Source organism: Rutidosis leptorrhynchoides, chromosome 1 (assembly GCF_046630445.1).
Source record: "Rutidosis leptorrhynchoides isolate AG116_Rl617_1_P2 chromosome 1, CSIRO_AGI_Rlap_v1, whole genome shotgun sequence".
NCBI lineage: Eukaryota > Viridiplantae > Streptophyta > Magnoliopsida > Asterales > Asteraceae > Rutidosis > Rutidosis leptorrhynchoides.
In genome coordinates, this window is record NC_092333.1 from 168,542,224 (window position 1) to 168,567,572 (window position 25,349).

At 37.9% G+C, this 25,349-nt stretch overlaps 1 protein-coding gene across 1 annotated transcript; it reads right to left on the reverse strand.

Moving 5' to 3' along the window:
- Nucleotides 1-5,942: 5,942 nt before the first annotated feature.
- Nucleotides 5,943-6,497, reverse strand: LOC139891375 (uncharacterized mitochondrial protein AtMg00810-like). Its single transcript, XM_071874342.1, has one exon. The coding sequence runs from the start codon at nucleotides 6,495-6,497 to the stop codon at nucleotides 5,943-5,945; it is 555 nt and encodes a 184-aa protein (XP_071730443.1).
- Nucleotides 6,498-25,349: the final 18,852 nt, after the last annotated feature.

Genomic DNA, 25,349 nt, shown 5'->3' on the forward strand with positions numbered 1-25,349 from the left:
CCGCATTCCAATGCTCTTTTCTGGGGTTAGAGAGAAAACGACTCACTGTTCCCACTGCATGAGCAATATCGGGCCTCGTACACACCATCGCATACATCAAACTTCCAACAGCCGAAGAATATGGTACTGACGACATCTCCCCAATCTCTTCCTTGGATGAGGAACAAGAACTCTTACTTAACTTGAAATGGTTGGCTAATGGAATGCTAACAGGTTTGGCATTGTTCATATTGAATCGTGAAAGGTCTCGTTCAATATACTTCTCCTGAGATAGCCATAACCTTCTATTCTTCCTATCTCGGGTAATCTGCATTCCCAAAATTTGTTGAGCTTGTCCTAAGTCTTTCATGTCAAAAGACTTAGAGAGTTCCTTCTTCAGCTGGTTGATCTTCGTTGCATCTTTCCATACGATCAAAATATCGTCTACATATAGTAGAAGAGCAACGAAATCTCCTTCTAGAAAACTTCTGAATGTAGACACACTCATCTGCTGCAGTTTTCTTGTACCCTTGACTCACCATGCATGAGTCAAACTTCTTGTACCACTGCCTAGGTGCCTGCTTTAAATCGTACAAACTTTTCTTCAGCTTGCATAAGAGATTATCTCCTGAAACCTCAAAACCTTCTGGTTGCTCCATGTAAATTTCTTCATGTAAATCTCCATGAAGAAAAGCTGTCTTTACATCCATTTGTTCAAGCTCCAAGTTCATACTTGCGACCAATCCAAGTATGACTCTAATTGAAGTCATCTTGACTACTGGTGAAAATATCTCGTCAAAATCAATCCCTTTCTTCTGTTGGAATCCTTTGACTACAAGTCGTGCTTTGTATTTCACCACTTTTCCACTGCCATCCTTTTTCAGCTTGAACACCCATTTGTTTTTCAGTGCCTTCTTCCCTTGTGGAAGTTCTACGATCTCATAAGTCTGATTTTTCTGCAGAGAATCCATCTCATCCTGCATTGCGAGCAACCATTTTTCTTTGTCCTTATGAGATATTGCTTCATGAAAACTCTCTGGTTCTCCATCTTCAATAAGTAGAAGGTACTCGGATTCTGGATATCTACTCGATGGAATCCGACCTCGTTCAGATCTTCAAACTTCTGGAATATACTGAGGAGATCCACCATCATCTTCGCCTTGTGATGGTCCTGGAACGTCTGGCAGATGGGGTTGTGGCTCCCCCTGCTCAGCACCGTCATTTTCCTCATTATCTTCTACTTCCGGTATTTCATCTTGCACTGCATGTTCATTTCTCATAAATGATTCTGTTGTTACCTCTGGCACCTGAGTGACAACATTTGTTTCTGAGATATTGTGGGTTTCTCAATATCTTCTATTGTCTGGCTTTCATGGAACACCACGTCCCTACTTCTGATCACCTTTTTCTCCTTTGGATCCCATAATCTGTATCCAAATTCTTCATCTCCATAGCCTATGAATATGCATGGAGTAGTCTTTACATCCAGCTTCTGCCTGAGCTCCTTGGATACATGTGCGTACGCCAAACATCCAAATACTCTTAAGTGAGAGTATGATGGATCCTTTACAGACCAAAGTTTCTCCGGAACTTCAAAATTCAGTGGTACTGATGGAGATCGATTGATCAAGTAACATGCGGCTCTGACTGCTTCTCCCCAGAATGGCTTTGGCAGCTTAGCCATACTGAGCATGCTCCGAACACGTTCAATGATTGTTCAGTTCATTCTTTCTGCTATACCATTGTGTTGAGGGGTACGTGGAACTGTCTTCTCATGTCGGATGCCATATGATCTGCAATAGGCATCGAACTGCCTGGAAGAGTATTCACTGCCGTTGTCGGATCGAAGACACTTTAACTTCTTTCCGGTCTCATGTTCTACCATGACATGGAACTGTTTGAAGTAATCGAAAACTTGGTCCTTCGTCCGCAAGAAATATACCCACACCTTTCGAGAAGCATCATCGATAAATGTTAGAAAGTATCGGTTGCCGCCAATTGATTCAACCTCCAAGGGACCGCAAACATCAGAGTGCACCAGACTGAGTAACTCTGATCTTCTCGTTGAGGAGGAATTAAACGAGACTCTATGTTGCTTACCAAACAGACAATGATTGCAAGGATTTAGTGAAGTGTCCTTGTCTACATTGATAAGCTCTTTCTTTATTAGGGTAGACAACCCTTTTTCACTCATGTGACCGAGTCTCTGGTGCCATAAATTTTGTGACGCCTCTTTTTCTGCAACATTAAGGCCGTCTGTACAAATCTTCACATGTGTTTTGTATAGTGTGCCACAAATGTGTCCTCGAGCGACTATCATAGCGCCTCTTGACAATTTCCATGTGCCTCTACTGAAATGACTATGATAGCCCTGTTTGTCAAGAGCTACTCCAGAAAGTAGATTCAGCCGAAGATCTGGCACATGGCGGACATCTTTCAGAGAGGGATTGTGCTCCCGGAACTTGTATTTATCGTGACATCACCAATTCCTACAATCTCAGCGGAACTGGAATTTCCCATTTTCACTGCTCCAAAGTCACCAACTTTGTATGTTGTGAAGTATTCCTTGTATGGAGTCACGTGGTAGGATGCTGCAGTATCTACCACCCATTTCGTGTCTTCTCCTCGTGAGACGTGAAGGCATGCCTTATCATGGGTTGAACAATAAGTTACATCACCAGTGATAGTAACTAATGTTTCTCCACCTTTATTCTTTGATTGTGAACTGCTCTGACCTTGTTCTTCTTTCAATCTGTAGCAGTTCTTCTTCATATGCCCCTCTAATCCATAATGATGGCATTTATATATCGATTTTCTGCTATCAGAGGACCTGCCCCTGCTCTTAATTCTACCTCTCCATTTATTTTTGCTACTTATTTGTTGTCTCCCCCGATTCTCTGTGACAAAGGCATGGGTCTGATCTGTGCCCATGTCCTTTCTCCTTGCCTCTTCACTGAATAGGGCATCCTTAACCATTGACATGGTAAGTTTGCCATTCAGGGCTGAGTTGCTGAGTGTTACTACCAGCATTTCCCAACTATCGGGAAGAGAACTAAGTAGCAGTAGCGCCTGAACTTCATCGCCAAGCGGCATCTCTACAGACGATAACTGGTTGACCAAGCTCTGGAACTCACTGGTATGCTCGGCAACTGAAGTTCCACTTTTAAGCTTCATGTTGACTAAACGCCTCATCAACAGGGCTTTATTCCGAGCAGTCTTGGCCTGGTACATGTCCTCCAACTTTTTCCAGAGGACATATGCGTCTGTCTCTTGTGCAACATGGTGGAAGACACTATGATCAATCCATTGACGGATTTGACCAATAGTTTTTCGGTTTAACTTCTTCCACTCTTTCTCTTTGGCGGAATCAGGATTTGTACCCTTTAATTCAATAGGGTCAAAAAAATCCTTACAGCTGAGGAGATCTTCCATCCGAGGTTTCCACAGCGTGTAGTTGGTGGCAGTGAGCATAATCATGGCTCCGAAAGATGATTCTGACTCTTCCGTGGACATTATCACCTTACAAATAATTTTTCAACACAAACGGGGTTGAAAACTTCAGAAAACTCAAACACTCGACCAACGCCTCTAACCAAGCTCTGATACCACTTGTTGTGATTAAGAAGGGATCGACTGGACGTTGGTACACACAAATTTGAGAGAAAATACCTCTATTACTCACAAGAATAGATTACACGAGTATTACAAAACTCAAATTAAAAAAAACTCTCAAACTAACATACTAGGAATTCTCACCACTCTCTAGGGATGTATTCACTCTTGGTTAGGATTACACACATCTCACACACACTAACTAGGTTGTGATTACTCTTTTCTGAATGATTTACAAATGAGGCTTACACCTCTATTTATAAGGAAAATTTGAGGAGGTGGAAGGTGTGAACGCAGATTGGTGTGAACGCAGAAAAGGGTGGCTAGCCGTAATCGTTTCCAATTTGAATACTTCAATATGAGTTGTCAAACAAGTGGCTAGCCATATTTGTTTCCAATTTGAATACTTCAATATGAGTTGTCAAACAAGTGGCTAGCCGTAATTGTTTCCAACTTTGCTTCTTCCATGTCCATAGTCAAAATTGGCAACTTTGAATATCTAGTATCTTCTAGATTGCGGCTAGAATGGAGACATCTAACGGCATCTAGAAGACACTAGATTATGGCTGTAACTTATCATTTTTTACGGAGAAATTCATATTAAGCAAAAAAATATTTCTCTAGCAAGCAAGGAAGTAGAATAGCATTAGCATAAAAGTCAAAAATTTCAAAAAATATCTAAACCATGCAAACGAATAAAATCTAATGCTATAAAAATATGACATTTCTTCAACGACTTGTTATTAAACAATGAACAAATCCTAAATTACTAAATTAACCAAAGAACCGCAACCACGAAAGCAAAACTCCGAGTCTTCTCATCCTTGGACATTTTACCACCTTCGATCCAAGTATGAACCTCGTCCCAAGAAGAGAAATCTAAAAACTGCAAGTTGATCCACACAAAGTAGCACGTCAAACTTCAATAGCAAAAGAGAAATAGAAGAATGTATGATGAGTACTTTCCAAACCTATATGGCAATTTACACAACTGATAAACTTGATATCCAAACCCCTTCTCGAAAGATTAAATCTATGCGGAAGACTATCAATAATGAAATTCCAATTGAAAATATTAATTTTCTGGAAGAAATCTCTTACAAGATGTAGCCAACGGGATCGAAGGTAACAAAAGACAGATCCATGTGTTTACGAAGCGAACGAACACAAAACACCCCATCTCCCGATAATAACCACCTTAAATATTCTTTATACTGGAAAATTTGCTCACCATTTAAGTCGGCTTGGAGATTTGAGAGAAGTGAAGTATTGCGAAAATCAATATCAACCAGATTCCAACAACAAGCCTATTAGCGACCACCACATCCTGATTTAACGGGTTGTACCTGGATCACAAAATTGAACGACCATCACCATCTTCATTTTAAGCGTGTCAGGAGGAATGAGCTGCTGATTAAACACTTTATTGTATATTTTCACAACATTTTTCCACATCCCGTTCACGTAATAGATATCAAAAACAGAATCATGGATTGCCTTTATGACCTTGGACCAATGGGAATCATGATTTGTACTGTATCCATTTTCATGTTAAACGCCTTTAAACTCCATTAATATTCATACCTCTTATATATCATCGGATGACACGAAGCTAAAATATTATTCCGTTTAACAGAACTTAGCATTCTTGAATCGCTACTAGCTATCTAAATTTATTTTGACACTGTAAAGAATTGTAATTTTAACAATCCTTAACCGAAACACAATCAGAACTTAAACAAAAGCCAAAAGAACACCTCATATTCAAGGAGATAACAAGTGCAGAGAACACGATTATAATTGCCAAAATTAAAAGTTCCAAAATTGACAAATCAGAACTGTCGTTCACAAACAGAATAATGAAGAATCAATAACAAGTTTTAGAGAAAGCTCGATCAAAGTGACAGAGTGAATTGTGTAACAAAACCTGCAACTGGAGCGTGTCAAAAACCCTAGAGTTAGGGTGTATAAATACTGCATCAAGATGCACTAAGCCCCCTTGACTTTACATTGATGCCTTGATCAGCCACAGCCCTTAATGCAAAACACCACCTTTAGCCCTTAATCATCTAGACTTTAACCTGAAAAGTCCTAGAACCAAAGAATAAGGTAACAGAAAAATGTACAAGGTCCTAACTAAGATTGACATTTTAACATCCCCCTCAATCTTATGTTTGGAACATGTCCTTTAAACCCAACCCATTAGTTAAAAAGGAATGTTGATTTGAACCCAAGCCTTTAGTCAAGAGGTCAGCAAATTGGTTTTCAGAGTCAATTTTAATAGTTTTGATTAAACCACTAGTAACCTTATGTCTTATAAAATGAACATCTGTTTCAAAATGCTTGGTTTTTCAATGGAAAACATGGTTAGCAGCAATTTGTAAAGCAGATGAGTTGTCACAAAACAGTTTAACTGGTAACTCAATATTAACACACAGATCCTGAAGCAAGTTTTTGATCCAAACAATTTCAAAAGCTGTTGATGCCATGGCCCTATATTCAGATTCAGTGAAGGACCTAGATATTGTAGCTTGTTTTTTACTTTTCCAAGAAACTAATGAATTATAGAAATAAACCAAGTAACCAGTAAAAGATTTTCTATTTAGTTTGCATTTACCCCAATCAGCATCACAATAAGCCTTAAGGGAAAAACTATTGTCTTTCTCAAAGTGCAGACCCTTACCAGGTGACCCCTTTAGATATCTAAGAACTCTGAATGCAAGGTCAAAGTGTGATTGTAAAGGAGAATGCATATATTGGCTTAGGACCTGCACGGAGAATGAGATATCAAGCCTAGTGAGGGTAAGATTGATTAATCTGCCAACAAGTTTTTGATATTCAGTAATATTATCAAGAGGTTTATCATTAGTGCTTGGAACACAAGCAACACACATAATAGGTTTCATGGGAGTATTAATGGGTTTGCAGCCTGTAACGACCCGTCAAAATCGCTATTGACGCGGCACGTTAATCATTGATTCCACAGTGAGGTTTTGACCTCTATATGATACGTTTTGATAAAATATTGCATTCATTAAAATAAGTGACTTTCTAAACATAGAAAGTTATAAACATGTGGGCGAGTGCTTAGGTATAAGCAAAACCCCGAAATACATAAGTCTTTAATTTACAGGTTGACATCACAGTCCAATTATTTATTACACAACGCAGTTTTATTTTGAATGCAATAAACTTTGTACAAAGCATGAGAGACTCCATGCAGGCAACAAGCACATCACAGCGGAAGCATTCTAAGGACCTGAGAATAAAACATGCTAAAAAGTCAACACGAATGTTGGTGAGTTATAGGTTTAATTGCTCGAGTCATAAACATGTATAAAGATAGACCACAAGATTTCATCAAAAGTTTATCAATAGATTCTACGTAACAGAGCACCCTGGTAACTAAACTTAACGCTATAGTGATAATTACCCGATTCGTTTTAATACACGCAAAACCAACGTGTCTTAAACTCAAATAACATACGTCCGTTAAAAGGCTAGCGCTCTAGCTCGGACGGGGATGTCAAGCCCTATGGATCCATATACAATTATTCGCGCCCACCAGTCCATATCCTATGTACTGGCAGCTACTAGTTACCAAAGCTAAGGGATTTCCGGTTTAACTCAGTGTAGAATTTAGTATGTACTTGTGTCTTATCGCGTTTAAAATAAATTGCATGTATTTTCAGCCCAAAAATATTTAAAGTATTTAAAAAGGGAGACTATAACTCACAGTTCAATATTGCGATTCAATATTGTAGGCAAATTGCGTAGACGTAATGATAGTAGACGACTGTATGGTTGGCCTTGGATTCAAGAACAATACCCCGAATAATACCCAATATTTCCTTAGCTTAAAGCGGTTTGAAACCCGAATTAAAAACACCCTCGTATATACCTTATTATTATTAAACTTAAATTTAAAATTAAAATTATAATATAAATTTAAATATTGAGAGATAAATGTGAAAAAATTTCGTCGAACAAACTGCGTATTTATATTACTTTTCGATTTACTGTAGCTCATGCGATCGCATGAGTTTTCAGTGTTTTTGCCATGCGATCGCATGGCCGCCTTTTCCGTTTTTGTTTGCTAGTTCGTTGACATCAAATAGTGTTTTACTATAGCAAAGTAATTTTTACTGTAGCAACTAGTGTTTTACTGTAGGAAAGTCATTTTTACTGCGGAATTTCTGGTTGTTGCAGTAATCCTGACGGCTTTTGGTGCTCAGCTTTGACCTTTGCACACGTCAAACATTTGCTTACATAAGTAGCAATTTCTGTCTTCATATTAGGCCACCAATAAAACTTCTTGAGATCGTGGTACATTTTCCCGTTTCCTGGGTGAATTGAGTACCTCGTTTTGTGTGCTTCATCTAGTACTAGTTGCCTTAGATTACCATGTTTTGGTACCCATATCCTATCAGCAAAATACAGGGTTCCATCGGCTTTTACTTCAAGCTGTTTTTCTAACCCTCTGCTCATTTCGCCTTTTTCATTTTCTTCTTTTAAAGCCTCTAACTGTGCTGCTTGAATTTACTTTGTGAGATCAGTACGAATTGTAATATTCAAAGCTCGGACCCTAAGAGGTTTTACTCTTTCTTTTCAACTTAGGGCATCAGCTACAACATTAGCCTTTCCGGGGTGGTAACGGATTTCACAATCGTAATCGTTTAACAACTCTACCCAGCGACGTTGCCTCATATTGAGTTGTTTTTGATCAAAAATATGCTGAAGACTCTTATGGTCAGTGTACACTGTACACTTGGTGCCATATAGATAGTGTCTCCATATTTTGAGTGCAAAAACTACTGCTCCAAGTTCTAAATCGTGCGTCGTATAGTTCTTTTCATGAATTTTTAGTTGTCGTGAGGCATATGCGATGACTTTTGTGCGTTGCATTAATACACATCCTAAACCTTGGCGTGAAGCATCACAATAGATCACGAAATCATCATTTCCTTCTGGTAATGACAAAATGGGTGCAGACGTTAACTTCTTCTTTAATAACTGGAATGAGGATTCCTGTTCTGTGGACCAATCATACTTCTTTCCCTTTTGAGTCAATGCAGTTAAGGGTTTGGCGATTCTAGAGAAATCTTGAATGAATCTTCGGTAGTAACCAGCAAGACCTAAGAATTGGCGAATTTGTGTTGGAGTCTTCGGGGTTTCCCATTTACTAATGGCTTCGATCTTGGCGGGGTCAACTTTAATTCCATGTTTACTAACAACATGGCCCAAAAAATGTACTTCTTGTAACCAGAAATCACACTTCGAAAATTTTGCGTACAATTCTTCTTTCTTGAGTATCTCCAGTACCAGTCTTAAGTGTTGCTCATGTTCTTCCTTGTTCTTCGAGTAAATCAAAATGTCGTCGATAAAAACAATGACAAATTTGTCTAAATACGGTCTACAGATGCGATTCATTAGATCCATGAATACTGCTGGAGCATTAGTTAATCCAAAAGGCTTGACTAGAAACTCATAGTGACCGTAACGGGTTCTGAACGTGGTTTTAGGAACATCTTCTTCCTTCACTCTCAGTTGATGATATCCGGAGCGTAGATCAATCTTAGAATAAACACTTGATCCTTGCAATTGATCAAACAAATCATCAATCCTCGGTAATGGGTACCGATTCTTGATCGTTAATTTGTTTAATTCTCGGTAATCTATGCACATTCTCATAGATCCATCCTTTTTCTTGACGAACAGAATAGGAGCACCCCAAGGTGAAAAACTAGGACGAATAAATCCACGGTCCGATAATTCTTGCAAATGGTCTTGTAATTCTTGCATTTCTGAAGGTGCAAGTCTATATGGAGATCGGGCTACAGGTGCAGCTCCTGGTATGAGATCAATCTGGAATTCTACACATCTGTGTGGAGGTAGCCCCGGTAATTCTTCTGGAAATACTCCGGGATATTCTCTTACAATCGGCATGTCATTAATGCTTCTTTCTTCAGTATCGATCTTCTTTACATGTGCCAGAATAGCATAACAACCTTTTCTTATAAGTTTCTGGGCCTTCATACAGCAGATAAAGTTCAGCTTTGAGTTGCTCTTCTCCCCATAAATCATTAATGACGTTTCATCCTTACGAGGGATACAGATTGCTTTCTCAGCGCAAACAACTTCCGCTCTTGTTTTAGACATCCAGTCCATGCCAACGATTACGTCAAAACTTCCTAATTCTACGGGTATCAAATCAATTTTGAAGGTTTCACCAGCGAGATTCATTTCGCAACCATGGCAAATTTTATCAGCTTTTATCAGTTTACCATTAGCTAATTCAATAGTATATTTATCGTCTAGAGGTAATGATGCACATTTTAGTTTAAAACTAAAGTCTTTACACATATAACTTCTATCAGCACCCGTATCAAACATAATAGAAGCTAGTTGATTATTAACGGTAAACGTACCCGTGACAAGATTAGGATCCTCACGTGCTTTACTGGCACTAACATTAAATGCCCTCCCACGTGCGGGTTCTTTGTTCTTCTCCTTATCAGGGCATTGATTTATAAAGTGACCAGACTTCCCGCATCCAAAACATTTCTTGACATCGGTCAGTTTTGTCTTTACTTCAGAAACGGTGGCATAACAATCTTTCGCCACATGTCCTTTCTTGTTGCACTTATCACAGACCACTTGACAATAACCTGCATGATGTGTGTAACATCTTTTGTAGAACGGATGGGGTCCCTTATAGTTTGGACTTGCAGTTGCCCCATCTTGTTTACCTTTAAAAGTTTCTTGTTTCTTCAGGTGAGTACTTTTGCCCTTATAGTCTTCCCATTTCCTCTTTCCTTCAGTTGTCTTGACTTCGATAATTGGTGCCTTAATCGAACTCTCTGTGATCTGGTCCATGAGTTGGTGTGCCATTGTCATGGCTTCCTGCATCGTATTCGGTTTGGACGATGTAACATTTCCTTTTATATTGATCGATAAACCGTCAATATACATTTCTATCTTTCGTTTCTCATTTGGCACCAATTCGGGACACAACAAGGCTAGTTCCATGAAACGCTTTTCATAGTTATTGAGATTCGCGCTGATAACCTTCAGATTACGTAACTCCGATTCCATTTTTCTGATCTCGTTTCGAGGACAGTACTCCTCGATTAGCATCTTTTTCAGTTCTTCCCAAGAGATATCATATGCCGTATCTATTCCTTCTGCTTTAGCATAATTGTTCCACCAAGTAAGTGCACCATCTTGCAACGTGCACGAAGCATACTTTGACTTGTCTCCGTTCGCACAATTACTAATTTTGAAAACGGACTCCATCTTTTTTCAAACCATCGGGTTAGACCGACTGGTCCCTCAGTTCCACTAAACGTCTGTGGTTTGCATCCTTGAAAAGTTTTGTATGAGCATCCGTTTCGTGAATTTGTGTTTACGGCTGCTGCTTTGGCTGCTGCTTCGGCTGTTGCTTTTGCTGCTTCGGTTGCAGCAATTCTTTCATTCACACGTTTCTCGACTAGTTGCTCAAACTCAGCATCCGACATTTGAGACATGTTTCTTCAATAAACACAACAGATATAATTTAATCATATAGAATATTATAGGTAAAATGAGTTGTCAATAGTTAATCGTAGCATATTAATAATATGAACCGATTATTATAAAAGCCTTTTCTTCTTATTAGCATTTTATAATTATTTCTAGGGTATTACCTACCCGTTAAGTTCATACATAATAGCTAGTACAAGGAATTAACTACTAAAATCCTAATAATATTCCACTATGAAAAATTATAGCGAGTTACTACATTATTATGTAATAATAATAATAAGAAGTAGTAATAATACAAATAATCATTCCATGCACTTATTATTAATAAACTAAAATAATACAATACCATACAATACTGATATTTTACATATGCTTATTTTACATAACAAGATAGAGTAGCACACATAAGCAATAAAATAGGGCATGGAAGATTTATGGTTGCGAGGTCGTTCATTCAGAACTATCAGAAACTTCTTCCCATTTGGTTCTCTCTGCCAATTGTTTGTGTGCACATGGTCCGACAGACATTCTGGCAGTGTATTTTATTTTTAGTTGGGGTTTTGAGGTACCCGTTGCCTCAGTGGGTTTAATACAATAAGGGTGGTTACGGATCGAATGGTCCTGTTCTTTTTTAATAATTAAGGACATTTTATTATTGTGGTTGTTTTTATTATCTATAGCAAGTTGGAATTTCTCCTTAGTGATCTCTTTTATTTCATTAGCGAAATCATCCTCCTTACTGATCTCGTCTGATGACGAACAGTCTGAGTCATGTGTAGGAGAATATGATGACGAACTGCAAGAATATGTACCGGTGGTCATGAACCGAAATCTGCCAGGCGTAATCGGCACAACCCGCCCGTCGGCGGTATATCTGGACCAATGTCCATATTTGTTTAGAAATGGACGATCCTCGTTTACTCCAGGGATCATGGGTCCATGCCAACGATACTGTGGCTCCGGAAAACTAAAGCTGGGTGGAGCTGGAACCTCCTCTGGGTTTACCGGGAGTTGAGATTCCCCGGCTAACACAATTTCTTCTTTAATAGGTATTGGAACGCCCTTTTCAGTTGTGGATAGAATAGATTCAGTGTCCGATTCCGAGTCGTACAAAATGATAGGATTAGAGGAAGTCATCTATCACATAATTGAAACAACAATTACGTTAGCATATAAATATATAACATATAATGTTTTTGACCAAATAATAAGCAAAAATCAGTAAAAACAGATATGGTCATAGTCCAGACTCACTAATGCATCCTAACAATTACCAGTTAAACACACTAATGTAATTTCTGGTTCCCTATGACCTCAAGCTCAGATACCAACTGTAACGACCCGTCAAAATCGCTATTGACGCGGCACGTTAATAATTGATTCCACAGTGAGGTTTTGACCTCTATATGATACGTTTTGATAAAATATTGCATTCATTAAAATAAGTGACTTTCTAAACATAGAAAGTTATAAACATGTGGGCGAGTGCTTAGGTATAAGCAAAACCCCGAAATACATAAGTCTTTAATTTACAGGTTGACATCACAGTCTAATTATTTATTACACAACGCAGTTTTATTTTGAATGCAATAAACTTTGTACAAAGCATGAGAGACTCCATGCAGGCAACAAGCACATCACAGCGGAAGCATTCTAAGGACCTGAGAATAAAACATGCTAAAAAGTCAACACGAATGTTGGTGAGTTATAGGTTTAATTGCTCGAGTCATAAACATGTATAAAGATAGACCACAAGATTTCATCAAAAGTTTATCAATAGATTCTACGTAACAGAGCACCCTGGTAACTAAACTTAACGCTATAGTGATAATTACCCGATTCGTTTTAATACACGCAAACCAACGTGTCTTAAACTCAAATAACATACGTCCGTTAAAAGGCTAGCGCTCTAGCTCGGACGGGGATGTCAAGCCCTATGAATCCATATACAATTATTCGCGCCCACCAGTCCATATCCTATGTACTGGCAGCTACTAGTTACCAAAGCTAAGGGATTTCCGGTTTAACTCAGTGTAGAATTTAGTATGTACTTGTGTCTTATCGCGTTTAAAATAAATTGCATGTATTCTCAGCCCAAAAATATTTAAAGTATTTAAAAAGGGAGACTATAACTCACAGTTCAATATTGCGATTCAATATTGTAGGCAAATTGCGTAGACGTAATGATAGTAGACGACTGTATGGTTGGCCTTGGATTCAAGAACAATACCCCGAATAATACCCAATATTTCCTTAGCTTAAAGCGGTTTGAAACCCGAATTAAAAACACCCTCGTATATACCTTATTATTATTAAACTTAAATTTAAAATTAAAATTATAATATAAATTTAAATATTGAGAGATAAATGTGAAAAAATTTCGTGGAACAAACTGCGTATTTATATTACTTTTCGATTTACTGTAGCTCATGCGATCGCATGAGTTTTCAGTGTTTTTGCCATGCGATCGCATGGCCGCCTTTTCCGTTTTTGTTTGCTAGTTCGTCGACATCAAATAGTGTTTTACTGTAGCAAATAGTGTGTACTGTAGTAAATAGTGTTTTACTGTAGCAAATAGTGTTTACTGTAGCAAATAGTGTTTACTGTAGCAAATAGTGTTTTACTGTAGCAAAGTACGGTTTCACTGTAGCAAATAGTGTTTTACTGTAGCAAAGTAATTTTTTCTGTAGCAACTAGTGTTTTACTGTAGGAAAGTCGTTTTTACTTGTACATATATATATATATACATACATATAATTGTTCATGAATCGTTGAGAGTAGTCAAAGGTAATTGTATATATGAAACAGTTCTAAAATTTTGAGACTCAATCTAACAGATTTTGTTTAACGTGCCAAAATAATAAATCGTATAGAGAATTAGTTTAAATTAGTCGAAATTTTTCGGGTCATCACACAGCCCAATATCCCATAGTCATTAAATAATTCCAAACAATAATTTCTTTGAGATATGCATATACCATCATTAGTATCCAAAACTTCAATGCCCAAGAAATACTTTAACTTGCCAAGATCTTTTATCAAAAACTTAGTTTTTAAATAAGTTTTGAACTTTTTAATTTCATGCAAGTTATTGCCAGTTATAACAATGTCATCCACATAAACAAGCAAGGCAATAAATATATCATCAACAATCTTGACATATAGAGAATAATCACTAGTACTCTATTTAAAACCATTATCAATTAGAGCAGAGTTGAGTTTAACATTCCATTGCCTAGGTGCTTGCTTCAAGCCATATAAAGATTTATTTACTTTGAACATATTGTTATTGTTTCCAGGAAAGTACCCTTCAGGAAGGGTCATATAGACATCTTCATCTAAGTCACCATAAAAAAGCATTATTAACATCAAGTTGGAACAAGCTCCAACCATTTTGCACAGCAATGGGTAACTAAGCATCTTACAGTAACAGCTTAACAACAAGGAAAAAGTCTCATCATAGTCTATCCCCTCCTTTTGACTATATCCCTTAGCAAAAAGTCTAGCCTTGTACCTTTCAATCTCACCATTGGATTTGTATTTAATTTTGTAAATATATTTGCAACCAATGGGCTTTCTACCAGCAGGTAATTCAGTTATGGTCCAAGTGTTGTTCCTATTCAGGGTTTCCATTTCTAAGTTCATTGCCTCAACCCAATTCTTATCTAGACAAGCCTGATTATAATTTTTAGGTTCATAAGACTTGTTTATATTTGAGATAAAGCAATAGTTTTCATTATCAATTAAAGAATAGTTAACCTCCCTTTCAATACCATATTTAACTTTCCCTTCAACAATATACTCATTATACTTTTTGGGCATTTGTGACTCTCTGGTAGACCTCCTTAGAGTATTATGTGGTTCAGGAAAAGGAACATTATTTTCAGTGACATTATTGCCCTCAAGAGATGGAATAGAATCCATTGGTGTTGCTATAGGACCATGATCAGGGCAATGATCATTATTACTACTTCTATCACCATCATCCACATGTATCCCTTCATCATCGGGACTTTCAGTGTTAGGGTTGTTCCAAAACATTTGGTCAAAAAAAATTTGAGTGATTAATTTGTTTATCATTAGGCTGTACAACAAAAGACTTTATTTTGTATGGAAAAACAGTTTCATAAAATTTTACATCCCTTGAGAAAAACACAATTTTGTTATAAAGACTGTACAGCTTGTAACCCTTTTTCTCATTTGAAAAACCAATTAAAATGCATCTTTCAGACCTGTTACTAAACTTGTCATTTGGATTTAAAACAGAGGCATAACTTAAACAACAAAAACACCTTAAGTTTGAGAGACTTCCCTTTTTAAAATACATACTCATAAGGGGTCTTTCCAGCTAGCACAGATGATGGGGTCCTGTTGATCAAATAACAAATAGTCAAGACATATTCATTCCACATAATCAAAGGCAATCCCCATTGAAACATTAAGGCTCTTGCTACATTAAGCAAGTGCCTATGTTTCCTTTCAACATCACCATTCTTTTGTGGTGTGTAAGGACATGAGGTTTGATGAATTATCCCCTTTTAAGCTATGTAGTCATTCATTCTATTATTAATAAATTCAGTTTCATTATCACTTCTTAAAACCTTAACATGAGTGTTAAATTGGTTTTCAAGCAGAGTAACAAAGTTGCATATATTAATGTAAACTTCTTCTTTGGATTTTAGCATAAAGACCCACACAGCTCTGGAATAATCATCAACAATGGTCATAAATGACTTATATCCCTCCCTACTTTGAATTCTGAAGTGACCCTATAGGTCTACATGAATTAAATCTCCAAGTCTTTTAGATTTGTGATCACTTAGAGGAAAAACTTCTCTTGTTTGTTTAGCTTTATGGCACACATCACAAGGTTTATCTTTGAGGTCATCTTTTAAGTCAAGTTTTCCTTTTAAGATGTTTAAGAATTTATTGGATGGGTGTCCCAATCTAGAATGCCAAAGTTGGGAGGATGTGATATCGGCTTAAAAGTCACGTTTTCACCTCGGTATTAAAGCCCAAAAACCATAAAGTTCCAAACTTTATAGCCAAAATACCCGCTTCTTCGGTTAAAATTGAAGAAAAAGTGATTATGAAGACAGTGCAAAAAGAATTAAGAGAATCGGAGCTAAAACGAAGATTCTAGAGCGAAAACGGTGAAAGACAAGAAATCAAGTTACGATCCAGTGAATTCAGCAAACGTTTGGCCTGCCACTATGGCAAACGGCCTGACAAATGGCTCAAGCAAATGGGCATAGTAAACGGGCAAGGCTGGCAAACGAGCACTGCAAACGGCTTGCCAAACGGCCTGCCAGCCGTTTGCAGGCAAATTCCAAGTCTATTTAAAGGGTCTTTGTCATCCATGTTTACACACACTTCAATTCACTTCTTTCTCTCTCTTTCTACAATATTATTCATACTTTCAAGGTCTTCGACTCCATGCAGGAAACCTAGTACCCGGAGAATAACGCCAAAGATTATATTAGGAGTGGTCTAGAGTTTGTAGTTGTCACTTTTGTATTCGAAACTCGTTTAATCTACTGGTACTTCTATCCTTTGTCTTTATATAATATTTTCCATTATTATGCTTTGTGATATTGTTGCCATGATTAGCGAGTAGTAATCTTTAGTGTATGTTATAATGTAGTCAGTTATAATGCCGAAATAATATTATGGCTTGTGTATGTTGTCGAGATGCTTTCCGATTATGATTTAAACTCAATCGCTTTTCTAACTAATAGAACGTAGTTATTGGCTCTGTTATTGGGAAGTCGCGAACCCCGATTCAGAGTGCACTATCTGTGTCACCCCTTGGTAAGAGAAGTGTATCGGATACAACGTAAGTTTGACTGAGGCACACCGGTTGTAGTAAGCCCACTGAGCCTTGGATTCCGACTGAGGACTCTTTCGTAGTGAAACATCTAACTAGACCCCTAGTACATTGTCTTTCCTAGACCATGCTAGTGTAGTCACCAAGCATATAAACTTCGTACGTGCATGCTGAAGCACAACGGATGTTGTAAGCTGTACCTCTGCTAAGTAAGGCCATGAAACCAAGTCAGTGCTGATTAATATACTTCACCATAATGCGGTCTCAAGCATTGCACCCCGCTTGAGGGATTCTTGGTTAATTAAGGAACTGTTTGTTTAAACACATAAAGGATTGGACCGTTAGGATAACTGAACGTATTCATGGAAGTCAAACTTGACTTGGCCATGGTGTTATTTATGGTTGAACTCTTTTTAAGGGTCTAACTATCTTTTAAACCCAATCATTAACGAAAGCATCGAAACACATCACGTCTCTCAGATACGGTAAACCCTGTATTCCATTATGGTTAAGAAAGTTTAAACCTTTGTGGAATTTTAATACGTGACCCAACCGAGTCGCTCAATTGGATGAGCCGTCTGAATGTGTATGCCTGTAGTCAGACTGCACGGGGGTAAGGGACGTTGCTATCTATTCAGAATCTTCAAGTGTATCGCATTACCCAGTGACATGTCTTATGACAGGGGCATTTAGGACTAGTGTAATGAATACAAGAACACTGCCTATTCATGAGCCAGCATTCCATAATCCTGGTAAAGTAACTGATGAAATCATAGCATGCACTTGTTTTAACCTTATCTGAATTACAAATTTTATTGCATTTACTTTATCTGTTGTAACGACCCAACCTCGATTACCAAAACACGACACATTTTTTTTTAAAACAACATAATGGACCGGCCAGGGAAACTACGCAGTGCGCGTAGGGTTGCGCGGTGTGCGTGAAACCATGTCAGGAATAAAACCAGAGGCCAGGCATCTGCACTCCCCCATTTGCGCGGCGCGCCCCAGAATGCGCGGTGCGCATTAGTACACGAAAGATGCTGTTAGCCAGTTTCACATATAAAGGCCAACTTCCAAAACCGAATCCTTACATCATTAATTCGATTACGACCAAAATATAACTTACATAATTCCAAAGATTAGAGTTTACAAAAAGGGGTACGATAACCCGTAATCACCAATATATTTTCGACCCACGAGTTTAATTACCAAACAAAAGACGAGCATGGTGTTTGGGATTAAACTACCCAAAACCTAGGTCGAATCACAAAAGCCTCCACTATCAAATCCAAAGAGGGAAAATCTCTAATCCAAACGAATACCCTTGCCTTTGTCCACGCCGGAGCCTAAAAAGGTAAACAACGAGAGGGTAAGAAAAACGCTTAGTGAATGCAATATTTATACACATACATATATAATATACCTACTTGCACACACTTACTTACATACCGCATACATGCTAGTAATATAATTAGCATACCGTCTCAAGTATAACGCTAATAACCTCCAAAACTGCAACTAGCACAATCAATAGCACATAATTGAACAATATAATATGCTACACTACAATGAATACACAATCATATGGTTAACCCTACACGCTATGGTGCTACCGGCTCATGGTTCACATCATACGTAATGTTATGACGTTACCGGCTCATTGGTTCACGCCACTACGCATTTGAGTCATACTCTTTTATAGTGCTACCAGCTCCTTGGTTCACACTTTGGCGCTACCAGCTCGTGGTTCACACCTCCTTTTATAGTGCCACCGGCTCGTGGTTCACACTTTAGTGTTATCGGCTCGTGGTTCACACTTTGATGCTACTGGCTCGTGGTGCTCGCATCATCCCAATATCAAGATGTTACCGGCTTGTGGTTCACATCATGACAACCACACATACTATGGCACTTCCAGCTACGGATCATGCCATAGCATACAAGTAAATACACCATATACATACATGCATAATTATTCCACTCACCTTAACGCCTTCGATGAATGTTAGACCAAGCTCGCAACCTTCAATGTAACGTACCAATTACATTATACATATAATTAATCATACAATCAAGTTGGTCAACCAACTCACTCACCATCCTGGTGTCATTTTGACCCCTAGTGCAATTTTGACCCATTTGCACTCTTAACCCTAATATTAGGTCATCTTCGTCAAAACCCTAACACTAGCCAATTTTGGTCTTAATACACTCATTTACGCAAGGTTAGTGTGTTTTCATACTCATTTGACAACCTAGGTCACCCAAAACTCATTTGACCCATTTCAAGGTTTACACACCCATTTGGGTCACCCACAAACCCAAATAACACCCAATCACCCAACCACAAAGTGTGCTAGTGATTATCAACCATTTAAGACCCATAAACAATATATCACTTTAAAACCCTAGTTTAGTCCTCCTTGGGTCCTTATGACCCAATCTTACCCGAAAACCCTAATTTAACAACAAATGGATTTTATGTTGACTACTAACCCAAACCCTAACCCTTAACACTAATTAAAGTAAAGAAATTAAGATTAGGACTTACCACCACAATCACAACATAGCTAGTGACTAGATGAACGACTTTAAAACTTGAGCTTAAACCCGAAATAAGCTTCTTCCTCCTTTGATTGAGCTTTCTCACACTAAAAACTTCCTCTCTCTCTAGAATTGAAGTGGAAGGGAAAAAGGTAATTGAAAATGGAGTAATGACACCCCTAAAGCTGATCTTGTGGCCTTAAACTCGTCCCACATGTGAAAATACCAAATTGCCCCTTTAAAATATCTAAGAAAAACGGAATGAGCTGTCAGCCCCATCTGCGCGCCGCGCAACCCAATGCGCGACACGCATTACTTCAGCCACGACTTCTCAGCCATTTTAATTATATACAAATATGTACAAACCGGTTTCGGGTCTTACAACTCTCCCCCACTTGATTCGGATTGCGTCCTCACAATCCAAGCCGCATGACAAGCAGGAAGATACACCAAAACAAACTCTTCGGATTTCCACGTGAACTCAGAACCCTTTCGATGACGCCATTGGACTTTAAAAGTCCTCACCTCTTTGTTACGCAACATTTTAACCTTTTCATCAAGAATGACAATCGGTTCCTCGACATAATCTAACGTGTTGTTCAAAGAAATCTCATCCAACGGTACCCACGTCTAGTCATCCGCAAGACACTTACAGAGATGGGAAATATGGAATGTGTTATGAATCCCCGCAAGCTCTTCAGGTAACTCTAGTCTATAAGCAACTTCACCGACACTATCCAAGATTTTGAAGGGACCAATAAATCGAGGAGCTAACTTCCCCCGCTTTTGGAAACAAATAATACCTTTCCATGGCGAAACCTTAAGCATCACCATGTAACCTTCTTGGAACTCAATCGGTCGTCTACGTGTATCGGCATAAGATTTTTATCTATCTTGCGCCGCCTTTAATTGAGCCCGAATCATCTCGATTTTACAATTCGTCTCTAAAACCAAATCGGTACTCCCGATTTCCTTTTGTCTCACTTCACCCCAACAAATCAGAGTTTGACAACTTCGCCCATAAAGCATCTCATAAGGTGGCATCCCGATACTAGTATGATAACTATTATTGTACGAGAATTTCACCAAAGGTAAGTGTTCATCCCAACTACCACCGATATCAATGACACACACCCGTAACATATCCTCCAACGTTTGATTCGTACGTTCGGTTTGACCGTCTGTCTGAGGATGGTACGTCGTGCTCATTCTCAATTGTGTACCCATATCTTCATGAAACTTATTCCAAAATCGAGATGTGAAACGAGTATCCCGATCCGAAACAATAGATATAGGAACCCCATGTCTCGATATCACCTTCTTGATAAACAACTTAGACAAAGTTTCTGACGATATCGTTTCCCGAATGGGAAGAAACAATGCACTCTTCGTCAACCGATACACTATCACCCAAATTGTATCAAATTGGGTTCTCGCCGTCTTTGGTAACTTTGTAATGAAATCCATAGTAATGTGCTCCCATTTTCATTTTGGAATTTCTAACGGTTGCAACATACCATATTGCTTTTGGTGTTCGGCCTTAACTTGCAAACACGTGACACATTGTTTAACATACTTAACCACATCACGTTTCATTCCGGGCCACCAATACTCCTTCAAATCAAGGTACATTTTTGTCGCACCCGGATGAATGGAATACTTTGATTTATGTTCTTCATTAAGTAGCACATTTGTCGGTAATCACCCATCTTAGGTACCCACACTCGTCCTTGAAAGGACAACAAACCATGCGGGCCTAAGGTAATAGACTCTGTTTGCCCCATGATTCGTTCTTTATGCTTGTTGTTAACAAAAGCTTCAATTTGGATCTCACCAAGCTTTACAAGAAAATCGTGAGTAATAGCCATACGTAACGATCCTACTCGTATCACCGGATGTTGATTCTTTCGACTCAACGCATCCGCGACCACATTCGCCTTACCTGGATGGTAAAGTATCTCACAATCATAATCCTTTACCACATCGATCCATCTACATTGACGATAATTCAAATATCGTTGGTCAAAGAGATGTTTCAAACTCTTATGATCCGAATAAATCATATACTTGAAACCATACAAGTAGTGGCGCCAAATTTTTAACGCATGCACCACCGCCGCCAATTCAAGATCATGAGTCGGATATCTCTTTTCTTGTTCCTTTAATTGTCGAGAGGCGTAAGCGATAACTTTACCTCGTTGCATTAGAACACACCCGAGCCAATTTAATGAGGCATTATAATAAACCGTCATATCTTCTACACCTTCAGGCAACACCAAAACCGGAGCTTGACACAATTTCTCTTTCAACAATTGGAAAGCAATCTCTTGCTCATTTTCCCAATTAAATCTCGCATTCTTCCTTGTCAACTTCGTCAATAGAGAGGTGATTTTAGAAAAGTCTTGGATAAACTGACGATAATAACTGGCCAATCCGAGAAAATTTTGGATTTTCGTAGGTGTAGTCGGTTGTCCCAAACTCTTTACCGTCTCTATCTTTCTCGGATCTACTTGGATACCTTCCTTGTTCACAATATGGCCAAGGAATTGAACTTCCCTTAGCCAAAATTCACACTTGGAGAATTTTGCATACAACTTCTCCTTTCGCAACGTCTTCAACACTTCGCGCAAATGACGTTCATGATCCTTCATACTCTTTGAATAGACAAGTATATCGTCAATGAACACAATTACCGACTTGTCCAACATAGGTTGGCACACTCGGTTCATAAGATTCATGAATGCCGCCGGTGCATTCGTAAGACCAAAAGGCATTACTACGAATTCAAAGTGCCCATAACGAGTTCGAAAAGCCATTTTCTCAATATCTTCCTCACGAACCCGCATTTGGTGATAGTCGGACCGTAAGTCAATTTTAGAAAAATACTTCGCGCCTTGGAGTTGGTCAAACACATCGTCAATCTGAGGCAATGGATAACGATTCTTGATCGTCACTTTGTTCAACTCTCGATAGTCTATGCACATCCGCATGCTACCATCCTTCTTCTTCACAAATAAAATCGGAGCACCCCATTGCGAAGCACTTGGTTGGATAAAACCCTTATCAAGCAACTCCTGGGTTTAGTTCCACAACTCTTGCATTTCCGTTGGTGCTAAAAGATAAGGAGTTTTAGCAATGGGAGTAGCCCCCGGAACCAACTCAATGAGAAATTCAACTTGTCTTTTCGCCGGAACACCCGACAACTCACCTGAAAAAACGTCTTCGAATTCATTAACCACTGAAATTTCACGAATGGATGGTGGCTCTTCGCGAGTATCAACCACATGGGCAAGGAAAGCCATGCTACCACCACTAAGGAAACGGCGTGCCCGCGCATAAGTGCATAACGGTACGGGTCTCCTTCGCTTATCGCCATGAATAATTAACTCTCCCCCACTTGGTGTCCTTACACGAATAAACTTTTCATGACATGCAATATCGGCTCTATAATGATCGAGCCAATCCATACCAACAACGATATCAAACTCACCCAAAGTTATCGGGATGAGATCGATCATAAAGGTTTTGGCACCAAACACAACATTACAATCTTTACACACATCAATCCCTAGCACCGTCTTACCATCCGCTATTTCAGCTTCTACCGGATGACTTAACTTAGCTAGCGGTTTGTTAAGCTTAGACACAAATCGTGGAGAAACAAATGACAAATTAGCACCGCTATCAAATAGTATCCTTGCCGGATTAGAATTAACCATGAAAGTACCTGAGACAACTTCATTGGATTGTTTGGCTTCATCATTGGTCATCAAGTAGTTGCGGCCCCTAGCCGTGTGATGTGCGCGAGGCGTACTAGGAAATAGTTATATTTTTACTACGAAAAACTATTAAATACGATACAATTTTACACAAGTTATTTATTTATTTATAGAGTGGATATACCTAAACCTTGCTACAACACTTATAGGCAGTGTACCTAATCGTACAGTAATGTAGTTTTTAGTAAGTCCAGTTCGTTCCACAGGGATCTTTTAAACAAGCTTAACGCTATATTTTTAAAACTATATTTGTAAATCAATATATATATTACAATTATTATTATAGAAGGGGGTTTTTACCGTTTAATGACCGGTTTATCGATTTTAAAACTTAAGTCGCAGTTAAAACCTAATGTAAAATATTAAAAATAACTTAATTTAAAGCGTAAAATAAATAACGATAATGAAATTGCGATAAATAAAAATGCGATAAAATAAAATTACGATAATTAAAAATGCGATAATTAAAAGTGCAATTAAATACAATGACAATAATTAAAAGTGCGATAATTAGAAGTGCAATTAAATATGAAAATAAAGGAATTATGCTTATTTAATCTTCCGTAATCATGATGTTCGACGTGTTGTTTTTAGTTTATTCCCATGGGTTAATTGTCCTTTGTCCTGGATTAATCGATATGTCCATACGGATTTGTCCATAATAGTCCATCAGTCATAATCATAAAGTGCGAGAGTCTTCGTCAAATTATTCTTATTCCCGAAGTCAAATATTCCAACTAATTGGGGATTCGAATTGTAACAAGGTCTTAATACTTTGTTTAATGAATACACCAGGTTATCGACTGCGTGTAATCCAAGGTTTTACTACTTTGTTAACAATTACACCAATTACCTTTGAATGTAATCCACCCCTGTTTTAACAAGTCTATTGATTATTAATTCATCCCCGTGTCCGGTAAAATGAACAATTATTGGTATTTATAGATATCCCGCCCACCATACCCAGTCAAGCGTATGTGGTTACATATAAATACGTCAAATTATAAGTCTATATATTAAATTAATGAGGTATCGTTTAGTTAATATAAAACCCATTAATAGCCCATAGTCTAATTTCCACAAGTGTCGTTCTTTTATCCAAACCCCAATTATGGTCCAAAGCTCAATTACCCAATTTTAATATTTAGCCCAACATCACGATTACTTCGGCATTAAATAAGCATAATAATAACTTAGCTACGAGACATTAATTTAAAAAGTTTGAACATAACTTACAATGATTAAAAATAGCGTAGCGTTACACGGACAGAATTTTGACTTACACCCTTACAACATTCGCTAACATATATATATTAGATGTACAGAAAAAAATTGATATATATTATCTTGAATCAATCCACGATCCAGTGTATACACGTCTCAGGCTAGATCACAACTCAAAGTATATATATTTTTGGAATCAACCTCAACCCTGTATAGCTAACTCCCACATTACTGCATATAGAGTGTCTATGGTTGTTCCAAATAATATATACACATGGGTCGATATGATATGTCAAAACATTTGCATACGTGTCTATGGTATCCCAAGATTACATAATATATTAGAATACATGTATAATACAATATAAGTTAGCTAGGATATGATTAATATAGATTTGTTACCAATTTTCACGTTGCTACAACAAGAAAAATTATCCAATCTTGTTTTACCCATAACTTCTTCATTTTAAATCTGTTTTGAGTGAATCAAATTGCTATGGTTTCATATTGAACTATATTTTATGAATCTAAATAGAAAAAGTATAGGTTTATAGTCGGAAATATAAGTTACAAGTTATTTTTGTAAAGGTAGTCATTTCAGTCGAAAGAACGACGTCTAGATGACCATTTTAGAAAACATACTTCCACTTTGAGTTTAACCATGATTTTTGGATATAGTTTCATGTTCATAAGAAAAATCATTTTCCCCGAAGAACAACTTTTAAATCAAAGTTTATCATAGTTTTTAATTAACTAACCCAAAACAGCCCGCGGTGTTACTACGACGGCGTAAATCCGGTTTTACGGTGTTTTTCGTGTTTCCAGGTTTTAAATCATTAAGTTAGCATATCATATAG